General features: G+C 33.1%; 1 protein-coding gene across 4 annotated transcripts; it reads right to left on the bottom strand.

Moving 5' to 3' along the window:
* Window positions 1-7,374: 7,374 nt before the first annotated feature.
* Window positions 7,375-12,753, bottom strand: LOC130968437 (ATPase 8, plasma membrane-type-like). Of its 4 annotated transcripts, none has more exons than XM_057893710.1 (14): window positions 12,739-12,753; window positions 11,682-11,900; window positions 11,450-11,587; window positions 11,018-11,332; window positions 10,603-10,929; window positions 10,408-10,527; window positions 9,782-9,904; window positions 9,568-9,672; window positions 9,139-9,448; window positions 8,529-9,043; window positions 8,264-8,437; window positions 7,893-8,075; window positions 7,580-7,755; window positions 7,375-7,471 (listed from the first exon to the last, which is right to left on the bottom strand). In XM_057893710.1, exons 2-14 carry the CDS (start codon window positions 11,748-11,750, stop codon window positions 7,375-7,377), a joined length of 2,652 nt encoding a protein of 883 aa, XP_057749693.1. In that variant the 5' UTR covers window positions 11,751-11,900; window positions 12,739-12,753. The 4 variants fall into 4 exon arrangements, with proteins under 4 accessions (XP_057749693.1, XP_057749689.1, XP_057749690.1 ...); XM_057893706.1 differs by lacking the exon at window positions 12,739-12,753 and adding an exon at window positions 12,014-12,064 and having other exon boundaries at window positions 9,562-9,672; XM_057893707.1 differs by lacking the exon at window positions 12,739-12,753 and adding an exon at window positions 12,014-12,064.
* Between the last annotated feature and the right edge of the window lie 5,577 nt (window positions 12,754-18,330).

Here is an 18,330-nt window from a genome sequence, read left to right as displayed (position 1 = left end):
CTAAAATTCATCAACTGCCAATTTCTTGGTCAATTAATTCCAATTAGAGGGTGATGATCAAATTCCAGTTTACATGCCACACGAATCCTAATTATCCAAAAATAAGGGGATTATATGTCACGTATCCCATTAAATACAAACAATTAGAAATTTAAGATAATATGTTTTCAAGTTGTTGTTCAAGTAAAGAGCTTTTCAAAGTTATACAAGAACTCAATTAGAACATGGGTCATACTTCCGTTCCACCCAAATTCATAAAATAAAGAACGAAAACAATTATTGAAATATAAATCAAAACATGAATTAAAATAGAAAAATAATAGTATCAATCTACACAATAGACAGAGCTCCTAACATTAACAGTGGAGGTTTAGTTGCTCATGATTGAGAGGGAAAATAAGGATTCTGGTAAAATGTATTTTGGTAGTCTGGGATGGAATGTAAATTGGTATAGAATTCCCTAATGGAATCCCCTGGAATCCCCCTAAAGAAGAAAAGTTTCTCCTTTTTATAACTAATTCTAATTAATTTTAAAATCTAATATCTAAAATTAAGATAATATATTTTCCTATTTTCAAATTCAAATTTGAATCAGAATCAATTAAATAATCCGCGCCTTGTAACGTGGGGACCACTTGGCTTCACTAGATTCGCGCCTAACTTGGCAGAGAGCTGCGCCTTACTTGAGTGCCAAAATGGGGCTCAGAAATCGCCCTAAACGTTTTTTGCGTTTTCTGCACGTGGCGCATGTCACGCGTACGCGTCAGTCACGCGTATGCGTCGATGGTCTATTCTGCGTGTCACGTGTACGCGTCAGGTACACGTACGCGTCGCTGTGCAACTTCGTTTTCATGCGTATGCGTCAGGAACGTGCATGCGTCGCCATGGAAAGCTCCAAATCACGCGCACGCGTCAGGTACGCGCACGCGTCGCTCCTCGCTGTAATCTCCTTTAATTTTTGTGTTGCAGAAACTTCATCAAATCCAGTTGAATGCTACCTAAAATAAACAGAATTGCACAAGACTCAAAGTAGCATCCATAGTGGCTAAAAGACAATTAATTCTTGATTAAACTTAACAATTAAATGCAAATTCACTAGGAAAAGATGAGAAAGATGCTCACGCATCAGTAGGCTGTTACCATATCCATTAAATGCATATGTAATTTATAATATGCAGATAAACTGACCAAATAACGCAATGTTATTGCATCCACTACAGAGGAATATGTTTCTTCATAATCTATACTGGGCCTTTGAGAAAAACCTTCTGCCACAAGTCGAGCCTTGTAGCGTATAACTTCATTTTTCTCATTTCGTTTTCTCACAAATACCCACCTGTATCCAACAGGTTTTACATCTTCTAGTGTATGGACTACAGGTCCAAAAACTTCACGTTTTGCAAGTGAGTCTAACTCAGCCTTCATAACTTCTTCCCATTTTGGCCAATCATTCCTTTGTCGACATTCTTTGATTGTTCTTGGCTCAAGATCCTTACTTTCACGCATGATATTTAATGTCACATTATATGCAAATATTTCATTGATAATTGTCTTATTTCGGTCTCATTTTTCTCCTGCAATGACATAATTTATCGAGATATCGTCATTTTCACAATTTTCAGGTACTTGGACTTCTTCTAGCATCAAAATTATATCAGAATTTTGGACAACTGCAGGTGTCTTTACTATGTCTTTTTCAACAAGAATAGTATTTACCTCTTTTTTTTTCGAGAATTTTTGTCTTTGAAACCGACAGACCTATCATGCTTCTGACGTAAATTTGTTTCGGTGACTATTTGTCCGACTGGGACATCAATTTGAACTAGAGAATTTTTAGCTGGTATATAGGATTTAGTTATCCTTTTTGTGTCAGAAAATGCATCAGGAAATTCATTTGCTATTCTTTACAAATGTATAATCTTTTGAACTTCTAGTTCACGTTACTCTGATTGAGGATCTAAATGCATTAAGAATTATGCATTCCAATTAAGTTCCTTTTTAGGAAGCTTATTCTCCCCCCTAGTGTTGAAAATTTTGATTAATCAAAATGACAATATGCAAATCGAGCTTTAAATACATCTCAAATTTGTATCTCAAGATGCCTCACTATAGAGGGAGAATCATATCCAATATATATCCCCAATTTTCTTTGGGATCCCATCTTGGTGCGAGAAGATGGTGCAATAGAAACATATATCGCATACCCGAATATTCTTAAATGGGAAACATTTGGCTGCTGGCCAAAAACTAATTTCATAGAAGAGAACTGATGGTAACTTATTGGCTTCAAACGAATAAGTGCCGCGGCATGTAAAATAGCATGTCCCAAGCTGAGATTGGGAGATTTGTTCTCATAAGTAAGGGTCTAGCAATTAAATGTAGGTGTTTAATAAGTGATTCTGCTAAACCATTTTGTGTGTAAACATGAGCTACTGGATATTCAATGCTTATTCCGTTAGCCATATAATAAGCATCAAATGCTTAGGAAGTGAATTCACCAGCATTATCAAGATGAATTGCTTTGATTGGACTTTCAGAAAATTGTGCTTTTAATCGAATAATTTGAGCAAGTAATTTCGCAAACGCCAGGTTGCGAGAAGACAACAATCATAATTGTGACCATCTCGAAGATGCGTCTTTTAGAACCATAAAATATCTAAAAGATTCACATTGTGGATGAATAGGTCCACATATCTCGTCTTGAATCTTTTTTAGGAATTCAAGAGATTCAAATCTAATCTTTATTGGTGATGACCTTAAAATTAGCTTTCCTTGAGAACATGCATCACAACAAAATTCACTAGATTTAAGAATCTTTTGGTTCTTTAGTGAATATCCATGAGAGTTTTCAATAATTCTTCGCATCATGATTGTTCCCGGATGACCCAATCTATCATGCCAAGTTATGAATTCATTTGGGCTAGTAAACTTCTGGTTTACAATGGCATGTGATTCAATTGCACTAATTTTAGTATAATATAACCCAGATGAAAGTGAGGGTAACATTTCTAATATAACATTTTTATTTTAATCATGAGTTGTGATATACAAGTACTCATGATTTTCCTCATTCATTGTTTCAATATGATATCCATTTCTTCGAATATCTTTAAAACTCAATAAGTTCCTTAGAGACTTATTAGACAATAGTGCATTATTTATTATGAATTTTGTTCCTCCGGGAAACAAAATTATAGCTCTTCCGGAGCCTTCTATCACATTGCCTAAGCCAATAATAGTATTAACATATTCTTCTTTTGGCACAAGATGAGTAAAATATATATTATTGTTGAGAATGGTGTGCGAACTTACACTATCCACAAGACAATCATCTTCACTATATGTTCTTACCATTTTCTTCAAAGACAAATAATAATAAAATGAGTAGAAATATTTGCGTAATAAATTATTTTGAAAATATTTTTTTTAAAAGTATAGTAATATACTAAAAATTTTATTATTATTATCTTGACATATTCAGTAATTTTAAAATTCATAAATATAAATATTTTATCAAACATTATTTATATACATCACACTTGAAATTCAAATGCATAGAAAATAAAACTTAACAAAAAATTTCTTACATTATTTATTTACATGAATACTTAACAATCTCACATATTAAACTATTCCATCATTGATCAAATAACCAATATTTCCTTCAGGATCCTCAAAGAAATTAGATCCTTCATAATGAGTGGTGTAATTTTCAGCATCATTTGAAACAAAATTCATCTCCTTTTTTGTCGTCTTTTTTCAAAGATGCTTGATAAAGATCGACTAAGTGCCTTGGGGTACGACAGGTACACGACCAATGACCCTTTCCACTACAACAGAAACATTTATCCTCTGTTGATTTATTTTACCAATGCTTGTAACTCAGAGAATTTCTCAACAATCTTCAATGAAGCACAAATGTAAAAACCTCCTTATGTGATTTACCCTTGAATATGATCTTGCCTTTTTTTTTATAGCCCCTTTGACCTTCTCTAAAATTCGTTTTTGATCTTTGATTTTGTCCTAGTTTCAGAAGTTTCTTTTTCTTTATTTTTGTTTCAGAGAGTTCACGTGATGTGATGTGAAAGAATAGAGAAGAGAGAGAAGAGAGAGTTTTACTTTTACTGGTGTGAAGAGAATTGAATTAAATGAAATGAAATTGAAATTCAATTTCTTTAGTTAGCACCAAGTTGAGTGTGGCCTGAAGGATTACTATGTATTCATAACACGCAGCGGAAGAAAAGAAAGTAATCCTTAAAGATCTATTTTGTGCTTAAACTTTATTCCAATAAATATATAGATCAGTAAATCAGATCTAAATACCTGTATGTACGCTAGTAAAAATCACTTTCTCCTTCGATGGTACGAAGACGTTATGCGTATCCACACCGAGACCAACCTTTGCTGTCAACTCTTTGACCAATGGATCTGATCTAAATTGAGAAACCTCTTGCAACTCTTTGCACGCCATAAAATTCTTCTCCAAGAATTAGGCTCACATATACTTATGTGTGTAGAGATAAAGGAATAAAACTATTGTTATTCTCTCTGTTATATTCCTTTACTCTTTGCATACATATATATAGTATGAGATTTGTTACTGATTTTAAATTTGATTCTCAATTCAAATTTAAATCATATCTTGAAATTCCAAATCTGAATCCTTCAAATTTTATGAATCATATCATAACTCAATTTAAAAATGGAATCAGTTAGGATCTCATCCAAATTTAGAAATAGAATAACTAATTATTCTCAAATCTCATTTAATATTCTCAATTATCATACTATTATTATATTTTTGGTGCTAGCAAAAAATATAATAATATTCCATCTGAATTAATATAAATATTTATTTGATCAAATCTAAATAATAATTAAATAATTCTATAGCAAATATTAGAACACTCGTTAGTGTGTGACCCCATAGGTTCAATACTAAGCGGGTAGTAAATTAGTCATACTAAATTTACTAATCAAGGTTGGCGTCTAGCAACACTCCTCAACGACCCGATAGTATGAAGTAATATATTTTTACTAAGAACCTTAGAAGAACAAAGTATAATTCCTTCCATCTTTCCAACTCTTGGTTAACCCTTAGAGTATGGTTTAATTGTCAAACTCTAACATGTTACTATTATTTTAATGAACTGTGAATGACTTAAGAAACTCATTTCTTCATTCATTCAATTCCTTTGGTCAAGGTTTCATTCATCTCAGTCATTATAATCATAGAGCTCAAACTCTTTACCGAGAGTTGACGGATTCCTTATTGACTAATCATTAATTCTACAAGTATTTAAATCATACCTAATGTCCATTCAACTAGCACCCTATGGTATTAGATGTCCGGAATCAAAATATAATAAATACATTATTAATTACTATGACAGTCACAGGTCAAAGAAAACTCTATTACTATGTTCATCTTGAGAATATCCTATTGACAAATATGCGGTAATTGTAACCATTAGGAATTCTCAAAGTGAGTCAATTCAATGGTCATATCCATATATACACCATCTATATATATAATTTAATAAATGAGATTTATTAATCTTCATCCAATGAAGACCATTATATATATATTGATTAATGTCCTTTTTAATAATCCTATGAACAAGAACAATTTAGATTAAATTATAAAAGATTTATCTCTCAATATTGTGATCACTATCACAATGATAAATCTCTAAATTTAATCAAGGACGTTATTATATTAACATTTTAATATAATAACAATAACAAATTATTTGACATATAATTGATTAGATTGTGATCATACTACTTATTCCCAACATGACCACCGTTTAGACTTGTGATGATCTTGGACCCATTGTTTTCTTTTTTTTTTTTTCTTGTTAGATTGCTTATTTTCATTACCACTCATCATATAATATGAGTATTTTGTTTGGATTAATATTGGGCCAGATATAATATAAACTTATTTTTCATACTTCTTGAGCCAAATGTAATTAATTTATTTTCTGCACACAAAACACAACAAACCACACAAACAATTTTACTATTAATTCAATTTATAATGTTTTAGTCATTATCTTTAAATTATATTTAGTTTTTTAAACTTAATAATTTGGATTTGCCTTTTCTTATTCCATTTTGTTTCTTGCTAGGTTCTCATTTAATTATATGGTTGTACCATATTTATCATTATAAAATTATTAATTATATCTTTATTAGTAAGAAGAATAATGTAGATCAACTAGTTTTGCTGGACTGTGAGTGCGGTTTTGGCTCTGTAATGTGTATTTTAGAGGCTGTTTTTGAATTTTTGCTTCTATCCTTTGGAAGGAAATGAAGCAGTTATGGTTTCGCAGTTTATGATGGAGTTTCAATGTTTGAGAACGAGGAGTCGCCAAGGAGTGGTGGTGGTGGTGAGAATAAAAAAAAAAAAAAAGATATTTTTGTTATTTAAAAAATTAATATTTAAAAAAATAATTTTAATTTTAATTTTTTTTTGAATTTTATGTTAAAAACTTATTTGTTAAACTCAACATATATTAATAATAATTTTTTTTAAATTTGATCTAGTAAAAAAAATTAAAAATAAATAAATAAATTAACTCAATAAAAAACAATAAATAATGATAATTAATTTCACAACACTAACTAATTAATTAATAATCAAATTGAAACTTAATTTTTAATTAAATATAACTTTAATTCTTTGTGATATTTTTTAAATGTTAGTTTAGAGTAAAAATATATTACCTATATATTAATATATTAATATCTTTCATTAAAGTGATCTTTTTTATACTAATTATTTTAGTTAAAAATTTTATTTATACTGTGAATACTATAACAAATGGAGTTCACAACTAATTAGAAGATAATAATTAGTTAAATAATAATTTAAAAAAATATATAAAAAGATAACATTTAATCCTGTTAAAAATAAAGATAGAACAATTATAAATCATCTTTCTATTATTTTAGATTAATATATTTTTTGTGAACTAATTAATTTATTGGAAATTTAATATATGTATGTATGTATCAATGTTTATTTCTAATTTTTTTTCAATACATATAGATAGTTTTAATTTCAAATTATGAATAGATAAGCACGTGAAGAAACAAGAGCAAATAGATAAAATTTAACGAGATAAAAAATGTTCAAAAGTAGATTCGACATAATTTATGAGAAGAAAAAAATCTATCTCAAGTTTTTTGGCTCAATTTCAAGTACAATATGTTAACTTCGTAGTCAGAGAAGGAGGAGAAAGTTAAACACAACATAATATTTTTAGGCTCTGCCTCTGATTACATCGATCATGAATTAGTCTAAGTTAGCATCTTTTACATATATAAAATTGGCGCTCATATTTTTCATCCCTTTGAATGTTTTTTCTAAACTGTGTAATGTTGTTGAATGGTGTCAATGTCAAGACCCTTTAGCTTCACAACCGATTCAACGTGTCCCTTGAGTGTGTGGAGCTCTTTTAGCCTGCCGAATTTCGTTGAAAACATAACACCGAATCAGAGCTATATTTCTGTGTTTTCTAGTGATTACAAGAATCATTTGGTGAAGTAAGTGGAGAGCAGAGCAATTCACCTAGAAGCCTCAGCACGTCTCTTGGCTTGCTCGGCTAGTTCAGCCGATTGCTCGCGGTGGTGGCTGCCGTGCTTTGAGGATTCGTTAACATGAAGACCGTGCATTGTGCGCTGATCCTTTGCCCATTGAGCTTCCCTCTCACCCTTTCCATAGTCCTTCTTGTTGGTGAATGCAGTCTACATCAATATACATAACAGTATTGGTGGTGAGCAATGACATTTCATATTTGAGAGCAAAGAAAATAATAATAATAATAATAAATAAAGAGGCTTTTAACATTGCATATTGTTTATTGAATCAGTTGTTCCCTTACCTTGTTGTTGAGCATGTTGTCCCAAGCACTACCTGAGAGTCCCATGCGGATAATGAACTTAAGGATGTCAAGCGGGATGTAAGTAACAATGCTGTAGAGCCAGATGACTCCAGCCCATTCCCACCCAACTCCATGGATCTTGGCAAAGTCCCAGTGTGCGTACACAGCGATGAGAGTTGCCACCTAGGTTGTGCAATTAATGAATAGAATTAAAACCAGGAAGACTTATTAACTTTCACATATCACACATTCCTCCATCATTGGATTGAATGTAAGAGGAAAGGAGAGCGTGTGTGTGTGTGTGTTCGGTGTATCAAACAAATGAGTACTCGCTTTTTCTTCTAGAAGGTGTTGAGTTGAAATTAACTAACCAATTGTGCAGCAAGGAAGGCTCCAACAAGCATGAAACCAGGGCGTTCACAATAAGACCAGCCCCTTGACCTTGTTACAAAGATCAATGCCTGGCTGATAATACTCACTTGAAGGTACAGAGCAGAGTTAAGCTGCTCCTCACTTGTTGATATGTCGGAGACACCAAAATGCTTCTGAAATCACAACAGAAAGCATTGTTATACTGTCATAATTCTAAAACGGTTGGTGTTTCGTATGGCTAGAGAAATGTTGGTAGTCACATACAGAGAATAAAGTAGTGTCATGGATGATATAGAAAAAGCAAGCACTGGTGACTGCCATGTATGTTCCGAGAACAACACCGGTGGCGAAGATTTCGTTGAGCTTCCATGAGTCAGGAACTGGAGATGGCTTCACTCTGTCCTTGGAGATGGTCATGATGGTTCCATCATTTAAAATTGCAATGACTAGAACCATGAAAGGTGAGAAGTCGAACTTCCAGATGAGAGCAACGAGGAGGAACCCAAGCACAATACGGATTGTGATGGAAACAGCGTAGATTGTGTAGTTCTTCATCCTCTGGAAGATGGCTCTGCTTGTCAACACAGCGCTGATGATCACACTGAGTCCAGGCTCAGTCAGAACAATGTCAGAGGCACTCCTGGCGGCGTCAGTTGCATCGGCCACTGCGATACCAATGTCGGCCTTCTTCAGTGCTGGTGCATCGTTCACACCATCTCCGGTCATTCCAACGATGTGTTTTCTATCCTGCAACCTCTTTACAATCTCGTATTTGTGCTCTGCATACCACATACCAAACCTTTTTGTTGGCATCATTCCACTAATTTTATTTTACTCTTTTCATTTTCGAAATAAATTAGAATAATGTGATTACCAGGAAAGACTCCAGCAAATCCATCAGCCATCTCAATCAGTTCATCGACTGGGATGGTTGCAATGGCCTCGTCCTTGCTGCCGCCAAGGAGGGAGGAAGAAGGGTACATGTTAGTTCCCATTCCAAGCCTGCGGCCGGTTTCTTTACCAATGGCAAGTTGGTCACCAGTGATCATCTTAACATTGACGCCGAGGTCGAGAGCGCGGCGAATGGTTTCAGCACTGTCATGCCTTGGAGGGTCAAAGAGAGGCAAGAGACCCAAGAATTCCCATGCTTCACCTGCACTCTCCTTGGTCTTTTCTGAAACAGTCTGCCAAGAAATTACACAAAAAAATATAATGAATATTTATTTGCTAGAAAAATGTTCTTGGTTTGCTCTCTGTCAATAAAACAGTCAATTTCCTCTCATATTAGACCCTTCACTCTCACCTGGCGAGCAACACCCAATGAACGAAGACCGCGATCAGCAAACTGATCGATGATGGTGTGAGCCTTTTTCAAAACCTCTCCCTTGAGGTCACAAAGTTCAATGATCTGATGAATTTGTAAGATAGTTAGTCATCAGTTTTTGTTTTTTCTTTTAAGAAGGAAATATGCGGATAACTTTGTATTAATGCATTTTCATTGGAAAAAATTGCCTTACTTGTTCAGGGGCGCCCTTGCTGCTTCTATGCCAGTTGCCGTTGCTGTCAATGAAGGTAATGGCAGTGCGCTTGTCCACAGGATTAAAGGGCAAGAAGTGCACCTCAGTGATTCCTGCTCTTGCCTGAGATGTCAAAATAAAAACAAACCTAAGTTAACAAAGTTGTACCACTTCGCATATATATATCATGAACACAAACATTCTGCGTAGTTAGCAGAGTGTTTTAACATTTTTAGGAAATGAGGAAATCTCATAGTCATTAAAAGTTAAAACAGGATCGATCGGGTTAATCGGGAACCGCTACCAAATCGATCTAATGCAGAATAAAATCTAAAAAAACCAAAAAAATCATTAAATCGATTTTAAAATAATAAAACGTAAAAATATATTTTGAATATTTATTTTATATATAAATATATTATTTTATTATATCTGTTTTAATCTCGATTAAATTCTAAATTTTTAAACTTTTAGTTTCACTTATTTAATGACCAATTCAATTTCCATAATCTTGAAAAATCTAGCCTAAAAACCTTGTGTTGGAATTTCTTTCGTTCTAAGATTCCTAAAAAAGTGAAAACATTATGCAAATCACATGCCACTAAAAATAAGTTGAAGCATAGTACCTCTTTTGGATCGCTCAACATTCCAACAATGGATGCATCAATGGCGTCCTGGTTTTCAACCCTAGAAGCCCTGGCAGCATATAGGACAACGGTGTTGACGTCCATGCCAGAGGGAAACACCTGCGTATGATATCATAGTTTACAAGTTTAGAACTTTAGAAGTAATTTTTGTTGATATGATAGTATGGTACTAACCTCAATCAATTGCTTGTCGACGGTAAGCTTGTTAAGGGTGAGAGTTCCAGTCTTATCACTGCAAAGGACATCCATTCCTGCCATTTCCTCAATAGCTGTCATCCTCTTGGTGATGGCACCTTGTTGAGACAAACGGTGGGACCCAATAGCCATGGTCACAGACAAGACTGTGGGCATGGCAATGGGGATTCCTCCGATGAGAAGCACCAACAAGTTGTCAATACCATCTCTATATGCCCTATGCTGGATTGGGTACATGACAACGATCTCAACAAGCATTCCCACAGCAATTGAGCAAATGCAGAAGTTACCAATGGCGGTCAACACCTAATCAATACAACACAATCATAATAGAGAGGTGAGAAGCGACCTCTTGAAAATTCACATAAATTCAAATGTGAAGAAAATTTTGTACCTTTTGGAAGTGACCAACATTGTTGGTGCTGTCTACAAGGTGTGCAGCCTTGCCAAAAAAGGTGTGGACGCCGGTGGCAATGACGACTGCTTCAATCTCACCTTGCTTGCAGGTGGAACCAGAGAAGACCTCCTCACCAGGGTGCCTTGTGACTGGCAAGGACTCACCAGTGAGAGCAGCTTGGTCAATCTTGAGGGGATCTCCCTCCAAGAGACGAGCATCTGCTGGGACAATATCTCCCAGCTTGATGCTGATCACGTCTCCTGGGACCAATATTTCTGCCTCTTGTTCGCTCCATTTTCCATCTCTCAGCACCTATATATAAATTTTGTTTTGTTTAGATTTTGCATGCCAGCTGCAAAATTAAACAACTATGCTACACAAATCCTTAAAATATCATTGTTGATTGAAAATTTTATCATGTTATGTTACCTTGGTCTTGGGTGCAAGCCCAGCCATCAAAGCGGCTGCGGCATTACCTGCGTTGTTTTCCTCAATGAAACTGATGGTGGAGTTAATGATAAGCAGCACCGTAATACCAGTGAAATCTTGCCAATCCGGTGGTTTGCCCTGTTAAGAGGCTTGTAATTATTATTATTATTTTCACAATGTATTTATATATGAAATGTGAGAATAATTGATTCAATTAATCAGTTATATTTACCCCTCCATTGGCCAATACAATGGCCATAATAGCAGCTGCTTCCATAACCCATGATAGTGGATTCCACATAAAACCCAAGAACTTGAGTATCTTGCTCTCCTTTTTCTCCTCTAGCTTGTTGGGTCCAAAAATACTGAGCCTTTTCTGTCCTTCTTCGGATGATAGACCTTCTCGGTTACATTTTAGTGCCTTAAAGACCTCATCCACGGGAATGTTTTCCTATGCGCATAAAACAAAATCAACGTAACTATTATGAAACAACTTGTCATTGCATGAAAGGCCAGGAAGAAATATTTTGAACTAATATTACTAAATACATAATTATTACTTACAAGATCAACATTCTCATTTTTGAGGTCTTCAAATGTAATATCAGAAGCCATGGTGAAAGAAAGAAAAAACTCAAATTAAAAGATGAGTTTTTCTTTTCTTTTTTCTTTTTTTATTTTTTTATAAATATTTTTCTCCTTCTATAACCTATGTATCTCCCTCTCCCCCATAAACAAGTAAAAGGAAAGAGAAGAGGAAGAAACTAGAGGGAAAAAGAAAAAAAAAAAAGAAAAGGTACTGACTTATAAGCTAAACTAAATGGAGGCGACAACCATAGGGCATGTCCACCCTTTATTTTATAGCATATGGATGTTGGATCTGCAATACATAAATATGCGATTCACCGGAATTCTATAATTGTTGACCACTTGAATGCCCGTTCGTGTTTGTCGGAATTGCTTGGTTATGTCTTGCTTTGCTTGGGTGGCTCACCAAATTAAACTCCCCGCTAATTATAGTTAGGGCCTTGATTATTACATTAACAATGTCACCAGTACTCACCAGGTTGTAAAGAAACTAAACCAAGAACGGATTTTATACTCCCACACGGGTTTAAGAATAACCTATGATGCACGGATACTGATACGAACACGGGACACGATATGATACGACACAAAACATATCGACACGCAAATTTTAAAATTTTATAAGACATAGAGATATGTATACATATAAAATATAAAGTATTTTTTATTACATTAACAACGTTACCAGGTTGTAAAGAAACTAAATCAAGAACGGATTTTATACTCCCACTAGGGATATTAATGGGACAGAGCGGGGGCGGGGATGCCTTTCTACTCCCCATTTCCACCTCCATATTTACTCCCCGTCCCCGCTCCTATTTTCCGCCGTGAAAAAATATTGCTTCCCATCCCCATTTCCCACAGGGCCCCATTTTTCGCGAGGACCCCATTCCCTATTTATCTGATAGATCTAACTAATTATTAATTTCCATATGAATAGAGTTGTAAGTATCCATTCTATAAAAAAATAACAAGATTTTATACAAAAAATCTAAACAACAAGATGGTGACTTCTTTCGAAATGACGTAATGGGAGATGCAACGGCAAGCCAGAGGATAGAGAAGTGGATAAGGTGGGAGACGCGGCAACAGAGAGGAGAATGGACATGATGACAAAGTTAGGAAAGGAACACCGCAAATAGAGAGCACGATGCGGTGAGGATCATGGCACGGTGAGGTGTGACGATGCGGTGAGAAGGGAGAGCGGTGAGAGGGTGGTTGCAGAGAGGTTGGATGGAGTATGGACAACGTTAGAGATTTCTGAATTGAAGAAGAGTTAGGCAAATGAGGATTAGGAGTTTTGGGTTTCTATATATGTGTGTGTGAAATGACTAAAAAACATATATGAGAAATAAACTATTAAGGACAATTCAGTAAATTTATAAACTTCGGGGATTAGCGGGGATAGGGCAGGGATCTCTGCTTGGGTCCCCGCGTTTGACTCAGGAAAATTTTGTCTCCGTCTCCATCCCCAGAAAAAAAATTTCCCACAATCGGATCCCCGCATCTTGGAGAATTTTGCCATCCCTAACTCCCACACTAGTTTTTTATTTTTTTGGTGTCTCTCCCACACTAGTTTAAGAGTAACATGGTCCAATATTCAATTTATTTTTCTGAAAAAAAAATAAGGGATCATATGCATTATATCAATAGCATTTTAAAATAATTAATTACTTATCTCTCTTTTAATTTGATACATTTACTAAAATGATTTATTTATTAATTATTATTATTATTATTATCATTACAAATTAGATATCAACATTTTTAATTATTATAAGATCTATACTATAACAACCTAATTCTAGGTTACACCAAGTCACCAAGTGTCCAGCAAACAGATTTTTCGAATTTTATATGCCGAAAATTCGCAAAATTCAAGTGATATTATTAGACTTGTTTGACAAATCTATAAAAAAAATATAATAATAATAATAATAATAATATTTTGTTATTATTTAGTCATTCAAACACCTTAAATAGTCAAATTTAAGATAAGTTTAATATTTATATGGAAATTATAATAAAAAATATAAAAAATAAAAAACAAACTACACAATATTATTACAAACACACAAATATATCTTATTCAAAATTGTAAATTCAGAAATATAACATAGTAAATTATAGTCTACAAAATAAAATCTTGAATAACAGGGTTAGGATTTTTTAATGAGTGAAATTACTAAAAAACTCTATATTAAAAATAAAGTAAGAATTATTAAGTAAGTTCAAAAATTTGGAGAATTATCGGGAATAGAGCGGGGATTCCGACTCGGGTCTCCGCGCCTGTCTCAGAAGAATTTCGCTCCTCATTTCCATTTTCACAAAAAAAAATTTCCACCATTAAACCCATTCGAGACTGTCCCTGCGAAAATTTCTGCCTCTTAAAAATTTTTAACACCCCTAACTGAATCTAAATTCAACTGATAAAAATTATTCTCAGTATTCTCTAATTAATTTTAATTTTATTATATTAGAATACTCTACAAGATACTCTAAAGTAAAAATAATCATAATACTATTGTCATATACACTGATAATTTAGATATTTATTCTAATAAAATAAAAGCATATAATAAAAAATATTTAACTTAATAATTATCTCTAAATATTATTTTAATCCAAGCACTTCAATTCCCTTATCTTTCCTCCTTTTTTACCACGGATTTTTCCTTTCACCCCTTTCACTACCTTGTACTTCACTTTTTTCTTTTTCAACATTAGAAAAGAAACCAAAGAGAGAAAATCAAGCATACGGCTCCATTAAGAAAAAACTTTCATGCTAAGTCAAGGTTGGAAGAAAAATTCCTATCAAAATTTTAAACCTATCCTAAAGCAAACCATAAAAGACGGTGACGCCAATAAATTTAACCATGAAAAAATTAAAATTAATTTGTGACCATAAAAATTACTTTCGTGAGATAAATCTAACAAATTGTTAATAAGATAGTAGCGCCATTAGCGAATGCTCTAATAGGCTGTGATTGTTTATATGTATGAGACACTAAAATTTAGACATAAAAATATAAAATTATGTTTAACAAATAAGACATAAATAGAGATATTTTATCTAAAATTACTGAATTAGTATATTTTATATTCTTTTTTATAAAAAGAACACAGAGACATTAACAACAGATATAATTTATTTTTTAGTTTTTTTATTATTTTTATCAAATTTTGATAATTATATTTTTATTATTATATTTTTTTCAAAATTTTTGTATTAAAAAAATCAGATTAAATTAAATTTTCATAATTTATTTTAATCACCGAAGAAAATACAAAAATATTAATTTTTGTATTTTTATTTTTTGTATTTTATTTTTATTGTCTTGTTTGTCTTTTTTTTTTTTTAAATCAAACACAGCCATATATACTATTATTGTGTTGAATAACATTCTGAGATAAAAATTAAAATAAATAAATTTTAAAAAAGTAAAAATTGTTAATTAAAAACTCCTTAAATGTGACTATTTAGAGTCAACTTTTTTCTTCTTTGAATTTGTGTAACGAAAATTTGTCGACATCACAATTTTTTATAAACAATTTAAAGATAGTAATATTTAATTTTAGTAATCTTATAACATCCTTCTAAAGCAAGGTTTTCACATAGTGAAATTCTTACGTCTTACACCATTATGATTCAAGCTGAAACATCATGCATGGAACTATATAATTTCATACATGTTTCAGTGTTAAAAATTATACATAGCCATATTCCTTTAGAAACTGCGTTACTTTCATAGTTAAGTTTTACTAAAATTGAGCATGAAATTTTAAATTTTGAATTCAAAATTAAAATTGAAAAGGGATTTATTCCCATTAGTTATTTTATTTTTTTTTCTTCCTTTTTTTTTTATTCTTCAGTTCCTCTTTTTTTATTTTCTCCTATTCATCAATTCTTTCTTCTTCTTCTTCTTCACCGAATAATCTTTTTCTATACTTTTGTAATGTCATTCCAAGAATGTGGTGGTTATCAATGTGGTAGTAGTGGATATAGAGAAAAAATGGTAGAAGAGAGTAGATCGATAGAAAGAATTGAGTGGATGCCACAGAAAGCACATGCAGCAAGACTAGACAAGCGAAAAGCACAGCAACGACGATAAAAACAGAACGGTGAGATCTATTTATTTCCTATCATGGTAGAAAAGGGACAACAGCAATGGTGGTAGGGGTTATAGTGGTGGAAAAGTCTAAGGTAGTGGTGGGCCCAGTGGTCACAATAGAGTTCGTGGTGATGGTCGACATGGTGATGGTGGATAAGGTGGAGGATGCAATGTTGGTTGCGCATGCTACAGCCATGGTGGGATAGGTCAAGGATTGCAACCAGGGAGGGGGCGAATGCTGAGCTAGGTATGGAGGCATTTGTGTCAGCGAAGCTGCTACAACTATGGAAATTTTCTGGATATTTTGCAACAGAATTTCCAACAAGCTCTTTGAGAAGATGAAAGTATAAGATTTTAATATCCCTACACGTACTTCTCTTTGTTTTTTTATTATTTTTTTAATGTTATCTTTTTTATTTAAATTGTATCTTTATAGTAGGCAGCAACACCAGATCACTTTCAAGAGACACACTCCCACCTTGAGTGTTTTCTTTTTTTTCTTTTTTCTTTTTCTAATGACAAATTCATGATAGTTTGTGATGATGAGTTGTGTGTGTTCCTTTTATTTGATCTGATGTTTATATTTGTAATGTTGTTGTTGTTGTTGTTGTTTCCCTCTTATCTTCAATTTTGCATCCAATAAAACTAAATGAGACTTCTAAGTAATGCAACATAAATTGTTGCAACATACAAAATGAAAACCACATCTTCACTACAAGATTTATATTTAATTGAGAGAATTTTTCAGTAGAGGTTTTAAAAATTTTTGGAAATACACTTTATTTATGGCAATTTATAAAACTCTCTCTAATAGTTCATTCATGATTAAAATTTAAACTCTCACTAGAAAAAATCATGTTTTGTGAGTTTAAAAAAATAAGAGACTGAGTCAGAGAGAAGAGAAGGGAATGACGACAAAACCCTATGTTCTCTACTGTCGGTGTAGCTGCTGTTGCAGTCTCCATTTCCATTGTCGTTTCCGCCGTCGTTGCGGCCATAGTTGTCGTAGAAAGCTTCTCAATCGAGCCACTTTCTCTATCAATATTATGGTTTTAGATCTGTTTACTTTGTAGCTACTGTTGTTGCTGCAGTTTTTTCTATCGTTGTCGCGCAGTTTCTGCCATCGTTGCCACTATAGTTGCCGCAGTAGAAAGCTTCTGAATCGAGTCACCTTCTCTGTCAACACGGTTTCAGATGTGCTTACTCTGTAGCCACTATTTCTACTGCAATTTTTGCCACTTTTTTTGCCATCGTTGCCGCCATAGGTTTCATGCATGGTAGAAAACTTCTGGATCGAGCTTCTTCTTCAACGCAACTTTCTTTTTCTCGAGCTGCCGCGGGCATTTCTTCTTCTTCTCCGTACTTCACTTGTCTCTGTGTTTCTCTATTTCTTTATTTTGTGAATTGTAATTTCTTGGTTAATTAATTTTTTTCATGTCCTATAAATTGACATTTTGATCTATTCCTAAAGATATATATTAATTTTACGTTTTTCAGTATATATTGGTCCTTGCAATATGTACAAAAAAAAAATAAAACTAGGATAAAGAGCACTTGAGATAGATCTAGCAACTTGGAACTAAGAATCGGATTAGCTTATTGATCAAATTACATTAACTTCCATCAAGTTCTTCATTGTTTTCTTCATTATCTCCAGTGTTTTTGAAATTATCTATATATAGTTTATTTTGAATATAATTATATTAATACTAAGATGGTATTAACACATTTTACAAATATATATTAGTTATATCAGATTTTTCAGTTTTGTTTTTGTTCATGTTAGTCAAATGAGAATTTGTGTCCTTGTGTAATCAGGTGACACAGCATAATGCACCCAAACTGGCTAATTAATTCATATGTCTGAGTGCAGGGAGAAAAAATAGTTCACTGAATAAGTACTTGTTGAGGTAAATTTATTATCTTTAGATATCTCCTTTTTCTCTCTCTCTTATATATGTATATCTTGCTTTAGTTTAAATATGTTAGAAGTCTATTATAGTTTTGTAGTGTATTATGTTAGAAGTCCCATATATATAAGTAATACACATGTCTAGTAATTATTTTTCCCTACTTGAAGTTTAACTAGCGACAATGGATAAATCTTGGATTGCCAAGCCACGAAACTCAAATGAATATATAGTTGGTCTAGAAAACTTTTTGGATTTTGCATTTCAACAT

This window comes from Arachis stenosperma, chromosome 3, assembly GCF_014773155.1.
Source record: "Arachis stenosperma cultivar V10309 chromosome 3, arast.V10309.gnm1.PFL2, whole genome shotgun sequence".
Taxonomy (NCBI): domain Eukaryota; kingdom Viridiplantae; phylum Streptophyta; class Magnoliopsida; order Fabales; family Fabaceae; genus Arachis; species Arachis stenosperma.
This window is presented reverse-complemented; position numbering and strand designations above follow the sequence as displayed.